Here is a 15,169-nt window from a genome sequence, read left to right as displayed (position 1 = left end):
GATTACACGTGGGATGCTAGCGAGGCTGGGATTTTTTTCACAGGAAGCTGCGTTTGCAAGGAGCGTTCGGCAGTACGTGGTACCCTAAAAGACGCACGCGACGGCGTGAGCAAGCTTCGCCCCCCCGGACGGGGCAGGAGCCTGCGGGCCCCTGGGGAGGGAGGGCGGCAGGCAGGGAGGGCAGCGCGCGAGCTGAGCCTAGAACAGCCCGCGGGCACGCGGAGCGGCGCGCTCGGAGGGTGCGAAGCCCGCGCGGGAGCGCCGCGCCGCCCAGGCGCCCCGCGGCCTCGTGAGATTCGTCCGAGCGGGGTCTAACGCGCGAAGCTGCGTTTTGCGCAGCCCCCCGGCGCCGTAACCCGTCTCCGTCAGACGGCCGGAGCCTTCGGGGACGAGCAGCGGGCACGATTGATTCGTCAAGACTGCTGTTAATTTTACTCAGTTCGTGCAATAGATTTTGATTCTCAATTATTCTGCCCTGGAATCAAGCTTCCTCTGGGTAATTTACGCTGTTGCATACATATGTGTAAAAAAATTATCGCAATCGTGTTTTTAATTAAAATGTGCAAGATAATTCCAAAAGGAGAGAGGAGGAGGAAGGGAGGGAACCCAGATTAAGTTTTTAATTGTTTTAATCGTGAGATTTGGTTCAGTGAGAACAGGGCATATTGGTTTCCTTGGAAACATTGGCGATGTATTAGCTGTATAAAATCTAGCATAAAAGATTTGCAAAAGTAAAGCTTTTAGGTTTGAACTGATACTGTAACTCTTCATTTGGAAAATCCGTTTCCTGTGTGGCCCCCAGAGCCGCCGAAGGAGCCGTTTCTGTGTGTTCTGTGCACCCTTAGGATTAATCATTCCACAAATTATCAGAATCATTAGAAATCTAAAATGGCGACACCAAAGCAAACAAAACCCCCTCAAAAACTCAGTATTTCTGCTCCTCACGGTCTCTTTGGACATGCCTGTAAGTTCTTCTCGTGCCAAGCAGCACCGGGATCGGGGCAAGAGGTATCAAAATTAGGCTCATTTATTGTTCCGGTGCAATTAAAAATCGTTGGTTAGGCAGTGCTGGATAACCGCGCGCGCAGAGCCTGTCCGCAGCGACGGCCCCGCGCTGCACACGCGTGTCCCGCGGCGCTGCAGGCCCCCGCCAGCGTCCTGCCTCTGGGGGTCAAAACCCTGCAGACCCCCCCCTTTAGACCAAAGGGGGCAGGGGCGCGCAGCGCGGAGGCAGACGTGGAGCGGGGGCCTCCGCCGAGGCGAAGGGGCCGCTCGCGCCCCGCGCCCACCGCGATCGCGCCGCTGAAGCGGTGTCGGCAGCTGAGTAAACAGACCTGCGGCACAGGCATTTATGGCGGCGTTCGTGTTTCCAGGACCCTCCCTCCGCCCCAGCCCGCCTGCTGGGCCGTTCTTCTGCCTCCTTGGTGCCGCATCTTCCACGCAACCCACGCGAGCGGGCTCGGCACCGCGCGCGCGGGCCACGGCCCGGCCCGCGCGCCCTCCCCGCCGCTCCGCGGCAGCGCCCGGCCCGCAGCGCGGCCCGCGCCCCGCCCGCAGCGCGGCCCGCGCCCCGCGCCGCGTCCCTAACGCCGCCGCGCAGCGGGTCGCGAAAGCGCCCTGCAGCTGAACGCGCGACGCCGCCGCGGCTCGGCAGCCGCCGGGCGCCGAGGTTCGGTGCTTGCGCCTGCTCTGCCGCACAGAGCTACCGGGCGGGGAGCTGGTGCTGCAGGACACCGCGAGCACCGGGACGCGGCCCCACGCGGCCCCACGCGGCGCCCACGCCTGCGCCTTTAAGGCGGCGGCGCGGGAAGCAGCGCGCGGCGCCTTTGTCACGGCCCCGGGTCACCGCGCGGTCACGGCCCCCGCCCCGCCCCACGTGGAGTTAAAGCCCACATGGCCCGCGCGCGCCCCGCCTCCCCTTGCGCTGATTGGCCGCCCTGCGGCCGGAGGGGGCGCGGCCGCGGCCGGCTGCCCCACTTCTGATTGGCCGAGCGCGCGTGTCGCTTTCACGCGGAGGCCGGGGAACGCCTGTCTGTGACGTCAGGCGCCGTCTGGAGCCCGCCCCCGGGGCGGCCGGCGGCGTTCAGAGCGGCGGCGGCGGCGGCGGCGGGCGCGGGTCCCGCGGGCCGGTGCGCCCCGCTCCGCCCCGCTCGGCGGGTGGTTCCGTACCGCGGCTGCCGCCCTGCTGGGCCCGGTGCGGGAGGGAGCGCTCCTCAGCGGGCCCCAGCCCCGCGCTGCGCCGGGCAGGGCGGGCAGGCGCTTGCGAGGGGAGCGGAGCGGAGCTGGCCCCGTGGTGGTGACCCAAGGTGATGGTGTCCCATGGTGGTGGTGACCCAAGGCGGTGACCCAAGGTGGTGGTGATGGTGACCCAAGGTGATGGTGGTGGTGTCCCATGGTGGTGGTGACCCAAGGCGGTGACCCAAGGTGATGGTGGTGGTGACCCAAGGTGATGGTGGTGGTGGTGGTGTCCCATGGTGGTGGTGACCCAAGGCGGTGACTGCAAGGTGGTCCCAAAGTGGTGTCCCATGGCGGTGGCCCCAGTGCGAGGAGCAGGAGGGCCCCAGGCTCTCAGGCGCAGGGCGAAGGCTGCGGAGGGGCTACTGGGAGAGGTGAGATGAGGCAGGTCAACGAGTAAATAAGATGCACGCAGGTGCTTCATAGTCGGAGTCTCTCGGAAGGCCGTTCTGAGGCAGGTTATTAAATGCTCACCAAACAGGGTGAAGTCCTCCGAAGAGAAGCATGTCTGGTGTTCCAGACAGCTGTGAGGGCTCGTCTACCTAAGAACTAATTTGGCATAGCTGCGGTGCTTTAAATGATACCTGACTTTAATCTATATTAACTTCCAAAGGTAAACAAACGCCCCGCTAGAGCTGGCGCGCATCTGCGTCCCTGCCCAGCATCGTTCGCCTGTACTGTGGCTGAGATTGTGTTATGATGGTCATGGAGAAAATTGGAGTTTCTGGTACCAAACAGTTAAAACCAAAACCCCCTTAAACTAAGAGGTTAGTCACTAGAAAGTGGAAACTATGTCTGCAAATGTTAGAAATAAGGCTTGCTTGAAAATAAATATAGAATTATTCACCATGGTAACTATTGCCCTATTGCGTTAGTACATATCGATTTAACATTAATCCAAAGACTAATGCTGTGAAATATTTGGTCTCTTTAATGGACAACTGTTTACTTAACAAATCTTTGGAGAGTTTTGAGTTTTTGTTTTGGTTTTTTTTCCCTTAGATTGCCTCAATCACTTTCTGAAGAAAATGATTTGACTCTTATGGTTACTTATTTGTAGTATGGATCTCTTTCCAATTACATTTTATGAATTTATACCTAGTGTTGCAGTGCAGGGTTGCTCAAATCCATAACTAATGCTGAAGTGTTTGCAGTGAAGAATAAAGACAAAAATTTAAATGTGACTGCATGGGGAAATGACTGACTTTTGGTCTTGCCATGAGTGAAATTGTATGATAGTCCTAGACTAGCCAGATGTGTTCATATAATTCAGATTGTTCAAGGACCTCAAATATTGATGGAGTTCCTCTGCCTCATTTTCCAAGTGTGCAGAAACTGAGGCACAGAGAATTGCCTCAGTTTGCCCTGAGAGTTTGTTGTAAAATCAAGAAATGAACTGAGATCTCATAGTGCTTAGGCTCATCCTGTAACTACTAGAGGAGTCTCTAGGAAGAACATAAAACTGAAAAAAGATGAACAATGATAGAATGCAGGTGCCAAAACCTACTTAAGTAGATTCCAGAATTATCAAATTGGCCAAGTGCTTGTACAGAAGAAACTCTGACAAACTGCAGTAGTTTGGAAAGTGGATAGAATTATTACAAAGAATAAATCATTGAAGTCAGCTGATATACTTTAATTTTTACAAGCCCCTCTAGGATGACTTTAATTATTTGTTCTTAAATCATGGAAAAAGCTGCATGAACAGTTCAGATGAATTTGGGATAGTGGTAAACAGTGCATTTTTAAACCAGCATTGACTTGCAAACAGTTATTTTCTTTTTTTTTTTTTTTTTTTAAGGAAGGTTAAGAATATGTGCAAACTTGCAGCAGCCTGCACGTGAAACTGGAGCCTTCATCCACCAAAGCTGCCCCGGCCCTTCCTGTGCTCAGCCAGGATTGCGCTCGTTCGCGGGTGGGCACGGGACGCTGCGGTAGCTGCGGCGTCGTACCTGAGCGTGTCTCGTTGGAACAGGGACTCGTGCCCTGCTCTCCTGCACGCAGCCAGATCTCCTGTTTGCTGGGCTACTGGGAGAAACTCTTTCGTTTTATAAAAAGTAATGACATACTTACTGAGCTGGAGAGAGAGAGAGAGACTCTATAATTCATTAGTCAGGGACCTGACCTGCTGCTCAGGAATAATGTATTACTTAAAGCAGCGTTTACTTGCTTAAGGCCATTTAAGGCACAGACTTTATGGTACATCCTTAAGTTACAGTAACTCTGAATCAAACGTGGACCAGAAGAAGGCTTCGCGTGCTTGCGTGGTGCTCCGGTCCCCCTGCGCAGCAGGACGCCGGGGGCTGAACAGCTGAAGGTGAGATGCGTGCTAGCAGGTTGCTGCTGAATGGTATCCGCTGACATGTGAGTATGTGTGTGTTGATAATGCTGACTTATTTATGACTGTGCTGCATATTTTAACTGTGAAGGGCCGTGTTAGGTGCAAGCTAATGGCCTGAGCTTGGCCTACAAGCCCATCGTGTCTTCTGGCCAGCCCAGCAAGCTCCACTGAGAAAGGGTTCCTGATCTTCAGCTGCCAGGTGCTCTGCAAAGAAAAAATGCTTCCAGCTTTAATGATGGCAGAAGCAGACTGACAAATAAAGCTGTCTGAACTGCTGTTTGTCATCAAAGTCTGTGCATGCCTCCCTTCAACTTTTGAGCTGGTCTTTGAGGCCTCAGAGTCTTTATGTTCCTGTAACAGGTATAACTTTTCTGTGTATTTTCATAAAACATTTCTAGAAATTTGCCTACAGCAAAAGGAATCCAAACTCTGGTACAAACCTGAATGAACCAAGATAAAAGGGAGATAAAAATTAGTGCTCGCACTTTGCAGATAAGGCAACTGAGGCTGAGGGAAATAAACACTGACATACAAATGGGATTGGAAATAACTTATTTCCAGGTTTAGGATGGATTCTTTTCAAGTAAATTTTGGTAAGCAACTGAGTTCAAATTTTCAAAGTGTACCACCTCAGTGACCAATTTCACTTTGAAGTTGTCTCTAACACAGGATATGATTTCTGGAATTTATACTATCTTAGCTCCCAGTGGCTGCAGTAGGGGTTGTGGGTGCCCAGATGTCCAAAAAATCATAGTACTGTTTTATATATGATCTAGTCACCAGGATCCAAAAAGTGTTTGCCTATAAAATTTGTGCAAAAATGATCTCAAAATCGTTTTTTTTTTTTTTTTTTCCTGGCTCCAATCCTGTACTCTAGCTACTGCTGCTGGTGTCGTGCTCAGCGGTGCTCCCTGAGTCTGTCCCATCAGGGAGGGCAGGGCCCCCAGATCGGCCGGGTGACCGAGCAGCTTTTCTCTGCTGTCCCTCGTTGTGCAGCAATTCACATCCATTCAGCACGATGAACCACAAGCTTCCTAGAGCTCATTTCTATCCGTGATGCAAGATCCTTTTCCGTGTTTCTTTTGGATTAGTAATTGTTGGGAGTTGCCATCTGTCAAGTGGCAAAGAGTAAAGATTAAACAACCTGGCAATTCGTTGTTCCTTCTCTCTAGGCATTTTCCAGGGGACTAGATGAGGCCGTAAGGAGTCTTTGTAAAGCACGGAGCCTGATTTAATGTTATTTTGTAAATATGCATGTGGAAATAAATCCTGTTTGCTAGGGGGGCAAATTAAAGTTAAAACTTGATGATGAGTAGCACCTTGCCTGACTCTTGACACTGTCCATCTTCCATGATTTTTACAGTATTGTGAAAGATTCTGGTTTTTTGTGTTGTATCCATTTTTTTTAGTGCAATATGCATGGTAGCATCTCTGGGGAGCGTAAGCCCAACTGAAAACTCTTGGAAAAAAAAAATGCTTCCAAATACTAAACCATAGCTATCAAGAATTATGGGAAAATACGCTCTCTTAGAAGATAACTGGAGCTGTCTTTATCTCCTGGTAACAGGATTCACCAAGTATTATAGCAGCTACTTTGCACCACTATAGTTAAGCTTATTTCAGCATTTTCATTATAAATCCCTGTTTTCACAGTTTTATTTCCCGGGGGGGGGGGGGGGGAGAAGGAGAAGCTATCTCGAGTGGGACTTGGCAGCTGAGCCCTCGGGGGAGGGACGGAGTTTTTCCTTCCACCTGTCCGAGAAGTGGAGGGGGTTGCAGGCCGTTTGAAACAAAAACGGGTTTTTCTCCATTTTTCGAGGAGCAGACGAAAATGAGCTGGAGTGCGCGCGTTTTGATGCGCGGTGCGGTGCGGTGCGGTGCGGTGCGGTGCGCGCCCGCGGAGCGCCCCGCCCCCCCCCCCCCCCGCGGCGGCGGCGGGGCAGCCCCCGTCTGGCGCTGACGTCACGGCCGCCCGCGGCTGCCGGCGGCGTCTCCGTGGCCTTGACGGAGCGCGGGGGGCGGGGAGCGGGCGGGCCGCGCCGCGCCGCGCCGAGCCGAGCCGCGCCGAGCCGCGCCGCCACCCACAAAAGCGCGGGGCTGCGCCCAGCCCAGCCCGGCCCCGCCGCGCCGCCTGCCCGGGCCGCCGCCGCCGTGGGGTGGGGGGGGGCGCTGCGCCGCGCCGCTCCCCGGGTCGCGCTCTGCTTTTCCCTTTTTTTTTTTTTTTTTTTTAATTTCCAATTTTTGGTCGCAGCTGCGTTTCCCTCCCTCCCCCGCGCCCGCCCCCCCCCCCGCGCCGAGGAGGAGCCCGTGTGCGCGCTGCGCTGCCCGCAGAGCGCTCGGGGCCGCGAAGTTCTTTGTGCCGCTGCCTCCCGCCGCCGCCGCTTTTTTATTTTGTTTTTTTTCCCCCCTTTTTTAATTTTTTTTAAATGTATAACTTAATGGGTCTGAACAGCACCGCCGTAGCTCTTCAGCCCAATGTGTCCTGCACATGCAACTGCAAGAGGTCTTTGTTCCAGAGCATGGAGATCAGTAAGTACCCGCGCGTGTCCTGCGCCGCGCGTGGGCTGGGGAGCGGGGCTGCCCCCACGCGGGTCGCTCCGCGGGCGCGGACGCCGCGCGCGTCCCCCCCTCCCCCCGCTGCCCTGCGCGGAAATCTGCGCGTTTGGTACCTGAAAGCGCAGCCGGCGGCGAGCGGAGCTGCGCGGGGCGCGCTGTGCCGGGAGCCTGCAGCCCCCTTGGCGCCGCTTCCTTGAAAAAATACCTTGTTATTATGATTATTAACAGTTGCCGTTGCTGTTCTCGCCCCGGGCACGGGGCCGCCGAGGCTGCGCCGCCCGCCCCGGTGCCGCCGCTGGGAGCGGGCTGCGCGCGGGGGGCGAAGCGCCGGGGGGAGGCGGGTCGGGTCCCGCAGCGCCCTGGGCCCCGCGGGGGCCGCTCTCGCTGTCCCCCCCCCCGCCTTGCCGATGTCAGGGTTTCAGAGCGGCCCAGCCTGGGGGGGCCGCGGGGTTCCCGCCCCAGCTGGCGCCCGGTTCGGTGCCGGGAAGCCTGGACGGGCCGACGCGGGACGCGGCGCGGCGGTGGCCTGGCGCTGGGGAGGCCGCCGGCGCGGAGCTGGCCCCGCGGTCCGCGGCGGCTCCGCGGCGGCTCCGCGGCTCTTTCCTGTGCCTTTGAAGACAGCACCTGTCCCTCGGTGCGTGCGGTGGTTTTCGTCCCCCTTCCCCAGCTCCTCCGCTGTGCGGTCCAGGTGCCCGCATCCCGGAGCGGGTCCGTCGGCGCGGGTACCCTGTGCTCAGACGTGCTCACCCCGAGCTCCAGCGTAAAGCCCGTACCCTTTGTACCGTGTGCACGTTTAATCTTGATTTAATCTCATTCGTGTTCAGACAAAACTAAGCTGAATTTGCCTGATTTTTATTAACACTGCCGGTACTGAATCGCCCGTTATTCTTCCTTGACTTCAGCAGGCCGGGGGAGCCTGCCAATAGCCGTGCATAAGTAATGAAGATACAGCTCTTTTTGTGTCAGCCGGTTAACGAACGTAAACCGCGTCCCGCAGAGTTACCAGGAGGAGAGACTTGACTTTGCGTCCGAGCGGGGCTCGTGGCTGTGGTAAAAGTTGCGAATTAAGATGGGTGATGCCTCTCGAAGGAAGAAGGCTGCTCTTCCAGCCCAACTCCCGGCGTGAGGTTTTGCTGGGACACCCCAATCTTTTAATTTCATTCCTTGGAGGGTTTTTTTGTCTTTTGTTTTGCTTTAGGAGTAGCCTTTCCCCCGTCCCTGCCCGCAGCTCCCCGGCGCGCGGGTGCCCGAGGCGGGCGCTGCCGCTCTGCGTGTGCAGCCTCGGGGAGGACGGAGGAGGATGGAGGCGGTGAGCGCGTTGCGGGATGCCGTCCCCGAGTCCCCGCGAGCTGCGCCCGGCCCCGGCAAGCCCCTCGCCGCTGCTCTCGCCCGCTCCCTGCCCGGGCGGTTGTCCTCAAGCCGGCGGCCGCGCCGGCTCACCTCGGTGCTGGAGGAGGGCTTGGGTCACGCCATCGCCGCCTCCGCTCCGAGCTCGGGAGGAAGGTCGGAGTTGAGCCTCCCTGAGAAAAACTCCCTTTACGGGTTTGGGGATTCCCCCCCCCCCCCCCACTGGTTACTTGATTTTTGTTCGCCTGCTCTCGGTCGTGTTGGAGTAGGTGCCGTCTGGGGGAGCGGTGCTGGTGGCGGGGCTGCTGCGGGGCCGAGGTCTCCGGCCGCCGGGAGCTCGCGGGTCTCCCTGGCCACCGCTGCCGCGGGGCCGACCGTGAGAGCGGGTTTCCGTCCAAGGCCGGGACTTCTAGGTTTTCACATTCCTTGGTTTAATAACAAACCAGACGCAGATGGCTCGGCCGCGGAGCCCGTCTCCTTTCCGCTTCAGACTGCTTTTTTGGCAGATGCGCTGCTTTCCCGACGCCGTGTCGGTGGCAGTTACGGATCCTTTCGGGGAGGGCGCGTAATACTGCATAGCGCTGGTTTTCTTCATTTCTTTTCCTCTCCTCCTTCCCCGCCACGACCTTCCCTGAGCAAGGTGAGCGGGCGGCTGCCGTGGGCGCCCTCGGGAGCTGCGGCGCCCGGCACGGCGCGTCCCGCTGCGGCACCTCGGCCCGGCCGCAGCCGACGCCGGGAGGGAGGCAGGTTTGCGCCCCGTCGCAGCCCGCGGGAAAGCCGCGGCTCCCCGCCGCCCCCCGAGCGCGGGGCTCTGGGAATCGAGTTTTATTTCCTGCCTCGAGGCCGTGATTTCATCTTGGTGTTTTATAACTGATGGTGAATGGAAGGGCTAAGGAGGAAACGGGAGGGGAAATAGCCAAATTCCCCCCCCCCCCCGGCTCTGGGTGAACACCTGGGCCTCCGCGCGGCGGGCGCGCGGGTCGGGGTCCTGCACCGTGCGCGGCGGCGGAGGCGCCTCCGAGCACGTGCGCCGCGGCGAGGCACCGCGGCACGGCGCGTTCGTCCCTTCGGGCGGCCTGGGGTGCGCTCGGAGCGGGGAGCCTGACGCGAGCCCTGCCGCCTCGGGTCGGGAAGGTGGTGGATATCCTCCACCCGCCGCCCCAGGCTGTTCGTTTGCCCTCGTTTTATTTAGCATTGGGTTTCGGACCCTGGTGATTAGCGGCCTGGTGCTGAGGAGCGTATGATAAATAGCAGCATCTTTCCTTAAAGCCAGGAATTCCCAGGATGCGGTCTGGATTTTCCCAGATCGCCTCTGGATTTTCAGAATACCGAATGAAGTTCAGCCCGGCTGCTGCCGGCCGCGTCGGGCAGGGAGAGCGGAGCACTTAGAAACGTCTGTTCCCTCGGCTTATTTGCTTGCTGCTGCTCTCTAAATACACCAATATTTGCAGGTTTCCTGAGCTGGCAGTTGATGGCCAGATAAATCCACCTTTGGGATGGATCGGTAGGCCTGAATTACGAACGGGCAGATGTGAGGAGATCTTTCCAAGGGAAGTACCAAAATACATGGTGTCACTAATAGACAGTAATTACCATCTAGCTTCGTTCCCGAGAAACTCGCTGCACAGTCATGTCGGTTGGTCGCGTTTCAGGTAACAGCAACTGTCGGGATTTGGTAACCCTAACTAGCTAAAAGAGGTCACGCGTTTGCCGTGGTTTTTCACGTAAAGCTGACTGCCGGTTTGCTCGCTGCAAGGAGGTGCCATGCTTGCCTAGTCGGGCCCTTGGGGTGGGTGGCGCGGGGCGCCTGCTGTGCCGGCGCGCTCCTCTGGCAGCAGCCGTGCCCGGCGCGGGGACGCGCGCGGGCCGCTCCGCCGCGCCTCGGCGTGCGTGCGGTGCACGGGGCGCCCGCTGTGCCGGCGCGCTCCTCTGGCAGCAGCCGTGCCCGGCGCGGGGACGTGCGCGGGCCGCTCCGCCGCGCCTCGGCGTGTGCGCGGTGCACGGGGTGCACGCGGCAGCGCGCTCCTCTGGCAGCAGCCGTGCCCGGCGCGGGGACGTGCGCGGGCCGCTCCGCCGCGCCTCGGCGTGCGCGCGGTGCACGGGGCGCCCGCTGTGCCGGCGCGCTCCTCTGGCAGCAGCCGTGCCCGGCACGGGGACGCGCGCGGGCCGCTCCGCCGCGCCTTGGCGTGTGTGCGGTGCACGGGGTGCACGCGGCAGCGCGCTCCTCTGGCAGCAGCCGTGCCCGGTGCGGGGACGTGCGCGGGCCGCTCCGCCGCGCCTCGGCGTGTGTGCGGTGCACGGGGTGCACGCGGCAGCGCGCTCCTCTGGCAGCAGCCGTGCCCGGCGCGGGGACGTGCGCGGGCCGCTCCGCCGCGCCTCGGCGTGTGTGCGGTGCACGGGGTGCACGCGGCAGCGCGCTCCTCTGGCAGCAGCCGTGCCCGGCACGGGGACGTGCGCGGGCCGCTCCGCTGCGCCTCGGCGTGCGCGCGGTGCACGGGGTGCACGCGGCAGCGCGCTCCTCTGGCAGCAGCCGTGCCCGGCGCGGGGACGTGCGCGGGCCGCTCCGCCGCGCCTCGGCGTGCGCGCGGTGCACGGGGCGCCCGCTGTGCCGGCGCGCTCCTCTGGCAGCAGCCGTGCCCGGCACGGGGACGTGCGCGGGCCGCTCCGCTGCGCCTCGGCGTGTGCGCGGTGCACGGGGTGCACGCGGCAGCGCGCTCCCCGGCGCCCGAAGCCGCGGGGTCGTCGCCGCCCGTGGGTCGGCTCTTCCCCCCTGCGCGGCGGGGCTGCCGCTCGGGGCGGTCCCGGCTCGGGGTCCGGCCGTGGGGCGCCGTCGCTCGGCCCCGGCTCTCGAGGCGCGAGGGGTGTTAGCGGCCGCGGCGCGAGCAGGGTTTGGGTCCTGGCTGCGCAGGGTTGCCCTGGCGGGGCTTGGGCAGCTGGGGCCGCCGCTCGCGGGAGCAGACCCGCGTGCCCGTGCGCCTCCACGGTCCAAAGAGTGTCTGTACTCAAACCCGGTGGGTTGTGTGTGCATGCAGGTGTGTGCGCGTTTGTGAGCGTTGCTTTGATTTAGTAATGTAAGAAAATAGTTTAAAATGGACTCATTAATGAAGTAGTTGGTAACCAGGAAAGGAGGTGTGTACATTTTCTTTCTTTCTTTTTTTTTAAAACAGATAAATTTCAACTGTAGAAGCTAATAGCTTCCCAAATCCCCTGATTTGGATGATGGAGAGTAAAGAGAGCTTTGATGATTTGGCAAGGAATACAACTTCCAAGGCAGCACTTTGATCTGCATTTTAAATGCTTCTTTATAATGACAGTTTCACAATTCTTTTTTCATTTTAAGACAGTTCTGCAGAGGTATGTTTTAAGAGAAAATAGTAACAGCACACATTCTTCTTGTCTGCTTTGGAGCCAGCTAGAACTTGTAGTTCATCCCAGATCTTTTGGCTAGTATGGCAAACTTATGATTGCACCAGAGAGGAAATTAGTGGAGATGTTAAATATTATCACAGCTTTGTGAGTCTCTTCAATATCTCCAGTGTGAAACCTGAACTTGTGTTAGCATTTCTGCTGCAGTGTGTTGTGTGGTGTTTACCTTAGTATGCACCTAATATTGCAGGTTCCTGACTTCGATTTATTTTCCTCGTAAAAAGGCTATGTTAGTGCTTAGCGCGTGCATCCTCTCAGTCTTGCATTGCACCTGAAGACCATGATTCCAGTGGATGCTTCAGCAGCTTTCTGAAGACGACTTGCTACTGCTGTAGAGGTGCTTCGGGGAATCTTTCTTCTCCTTCCATCTACAGCACACCCTCAGATAAATGGTCTTTGGAGGGAGGCAAGTGTTATCACCTACGTTCTCTTACAAGAGAGATTGTTGTGTTGATCGCTGTAGTGCAGATGGAGGCACATAGGAAGGGGAGTTAGCAATTCAGAATGTTTGTTAGAGTTTTCACTTAAATCTTGCAGCCAGCGGGGGTAGGGCTTATGCCTTTGGTGGGAAGTCAGTGGCCTTAAGGATGAGAGACCAATAAGCAATTTTTCCCAAACTGATTGAGTGCTGTGTCGTAGCTCTTTTGACGCTGCTTTGGGCCTCTCTTGGGCTATGACACCCAGCTGTCCCAGGCTGGCCGCAGGCAGAGAACTGCCAAAGTCCACACTTTTTCTTTTCTTTTCTTTTTTTTCTTTGGGGGGGGGGGGGCGGAGAGGGAGGTAGAAGAGGCTGCACACTTAATTTGCAAGCAAAATTAGCCCATAAAGTTGAGTCTTAGGATACGTGTGTTAGCCTCATTGGAATGCCTTAGACAAATAGCATTGTAATTGCATTTAACTCATCCTCTTTTCCAAAGTGGGAGTGACTTTGTTCAGTTGGATGTTACTCTTGTGATTCTGGGCCTCTCCTTGACACAGGATGCTGATTTGGGGCATGTGGGAGTGTTTGGCCATGAAGCTTGTAAATTCAGCTATCACGCTGGGAGGTATTACAGCCAGTACAGTGGTACATGTTGCAAGGGTGAGGTCAGCACTGAGGGCTTCATCGCTTTTGGATTTTGTAAATCAACATCACTTTTTTCAGTGCGTATAGTAACATAGCATTGCTAAGGTGATAATTGGTGTGATACCCCCTTTTTCCTCAAAGTAATCAAACTTCATATTTCTAGTTGATGTAAGACTAGGCTTATACTCCATCTAGAATGGCATTCTTTTAAAAAAATGTTTTCTATGTACACATACACACATACAATTTGTGATCTATGTTACTGTTGTCACAGACTGTAGCATTTCATAGAGAGATCTAGGACATCTTTTGAAACTTGCCTTGCAAGTTGTCAGTGTTGGTGGATATTCACAGTGCTTTCAAATTGTTCGTGCATTTTGTTCAGTGTATTCAGTCTCACACATATTTTCAATAAAATGGCTCTGACTGGCTAGTTTTTTGCTTGCAGTCTATATTCAAAAATGTACATTTAGAGTGGCAAGTGCTTTTGCGTATGTCAGTCCTCTAACCCATTCGGAAGACCCCGCTTACATGTGCAATGCTGAGGAATTGTGCGTGCAGTGTTTTGCTGGTGTGAGGTGTCTGCATTTCAGCAGGTGCAACAATTTCCCATGTTTGCAGACTTGGCCATGCAACCCAGCAAGGTGGAACGTAACCTTGGAGAAACAACACTGGTTAACTCCCGTGCTTGAATCATACCAAGGATAAAAAGTGTTACTTGTACAAAAATCAGTACAACTTCTCAAGAATATATGCAGGATGTGGTTTGGTTTTTTTTTCCATCTCTTCATTCTGTCCAATATGTTAAGTAGCTGGTTTGTTACTCTAGCCCCCTACAAATGATTGTCAGTAATAATTCTGTAAAACTGTGAATCAACTCTGCATGACTTTGTGCAAATAGACTGAGTAATTTCTTTGTTCTTTTCGTCTTACTTTGTAATTGGAGTCTGTAAAAGCCCAAAGGTTTGGTCTTGTGGAAAGCATGATTCATTTATTGGTGTCTGTGCCGACTAGTTATCTTTCAGTAATTCCAGAGTGCTGCTACAAGCCAAGAGTGATTCATACATGGCTAAGTGCACAAACAAATGGGGTCATGGCCATCTGCAGAAACTTTTCTAATCTATTTATGGTATCAGAGAAAGAAGTGGGTGTATTAAAGATGATGGAATAGGTGTCAATTACATTAGTGAATACAACCAGTTAAGTAACACTAACCATTACTCAAAAAACACATCTGCACATTGCTAAGGATCCCTACAGTAGATCCTGTTTAAATGCTAACCCAGGCCTGATATGCAAAATAGATAAGTGTCTAGTTTTTCCTCTTAAGGAACTTGCCATGGTAGCTACTGCAATAATCTCTTCTACCTATCTAAAGGTTTAGACACTAACTTGCATTATGAGTGCTTGTGGTAGTGAATTCCTGCGCTTTCCTGTTGCAGACCTTGGTCACTATATCCTTTGCATGCAGAAATTGAATGATTATGTAACTGACTTGCTGTTCCTGGTCAGGGATAGCACTTTTTTTTTGCATTTTGGGCAGAATGGCTGTGCAACATCTAGTGGATAGTGTTGTGATCGGGCGAGCTGCTTTTTCTTCCAAACATGCCTATACCACTTCGGACTCTCAGATGGAAGGAGACTTGCATCTTTCAAAATTCCTTTCCTTGCCTCTATCTGATTTCACTAATTGTGAGAATTAATTTTCTTTCCTGTTTGTAAAGCTACTAACAAAACACAAATGTGGCTGTACCTGTTTCAGGATTGCTTCAATCAGATTTTGGTGTTTTAGTTTGGGGAGGCAGGGTTTGCTTCCACTCTGCTCACTAGCAGGGAATACGGGCTCCAGGAATGGTGGTACTTTGGTGCTGGAGCTGAATGTGGAACAGAAAGGGATTGAGATGAGCAATAGAAAAGGAGAGCCTAAGAATACGGTCACAAAGTACTTTTGGGGCTTTTTGGTGAGGCTTCTCTGGAGGGCTTGCTGTGTACTGCCTAGCCTTAGGGCCTGCAGGGAGCTTTTGGAAACATTTGGAAATCTAGGATCATGTCTGCTCTTCAAACTTCTACACTGTAAATGGGTTTTCCACCTGAGGTAAGTGGATTGAACAAGATTTTGCACTTGAGGAGCATATGGTGGTCTTGGAGTGCATCTTGAGCCCACAGGGTGGGTGAGCATTACTCTGGGGCAGCCTGGA

The 15,169-nt window shown here is 55.3% G+C and overlaps 1 protein-coding gene and 1 long non-coding RNA gene across 6 annotated transcripts in view; both read left to right on the top strand.

Moving 5' to 3' along the window:
- Positions 1 to 2,171: 2,171 nt before the first annotated feature.
- Positions 2,172 to 5,857, top strand: LOC134147664 (uncharacterized). Of its 4 annotated transcripts, none has more exons than XR_009960046.1 (4): positions 2,172 to 2,306; positions 2,849 to 3,002; positions 4,037 to 4,552; positions 5,454 to 5,857. It is a non-coding gene; the product is annotated as an uncharacterized LOC134147664 (long non-coding RNA). The 4 variants fall into 4 exon arrangements; XR_009960045.1 differs by having other exon boundaries at positions 4,037 to 4,599; XR_009960047.1 differs by lacking the exon at positions 5,454 to 5,857 and having other exon boundaries at positions 4,041 to 4,764.
- Positions 5,858 to 6,756: 899 nt separating this feature from the next.
- Positions 6,757 to 15,169, top strand: part of PMEPA1 (prostate transmembrane protein, androgen induced 1) — a 49,528-nt gene continuing 41,115 nt past the window's right edge. The window contains exon 1 of one of the 2 annotated variants that reach the window (XM_062589044.1): positions 6,757 to 7,105. In XM_062589044.1, the coding sequence (XP_062445028.1) occupies positions 7,003 to 7,105 (103 nt within the window). In that variant the 5' untranslated portion in view covers positions 6,757 to 7,002. The remainder of the gene's footprint in view (positions 7,106 to 15,169) is intronic. The other variant, XM_062589046.1, reaches the window with a different exon arrangement.

The sequence above is a fragment of the Rhea pennata genome, chromosome 16, assembly GCF_028389875.1.
Source record: "Rhea pennata isolate bPtePen1 chromosome 16, bPtePen1.pri, whole genome shotgun sequence".
Classification (NCBI taxonomy): domain Eukaryota; kingdom Metazoa; phylum Chordata; class Aves; order Rheiformes; family Rheidae; genus Rhea; species Rhea pennata.
The sequence above is the reverse complement of the archived record's forward strand: the minus strand, read 5'-3'. Positions and strand labels throughout refer to the sequence as shown.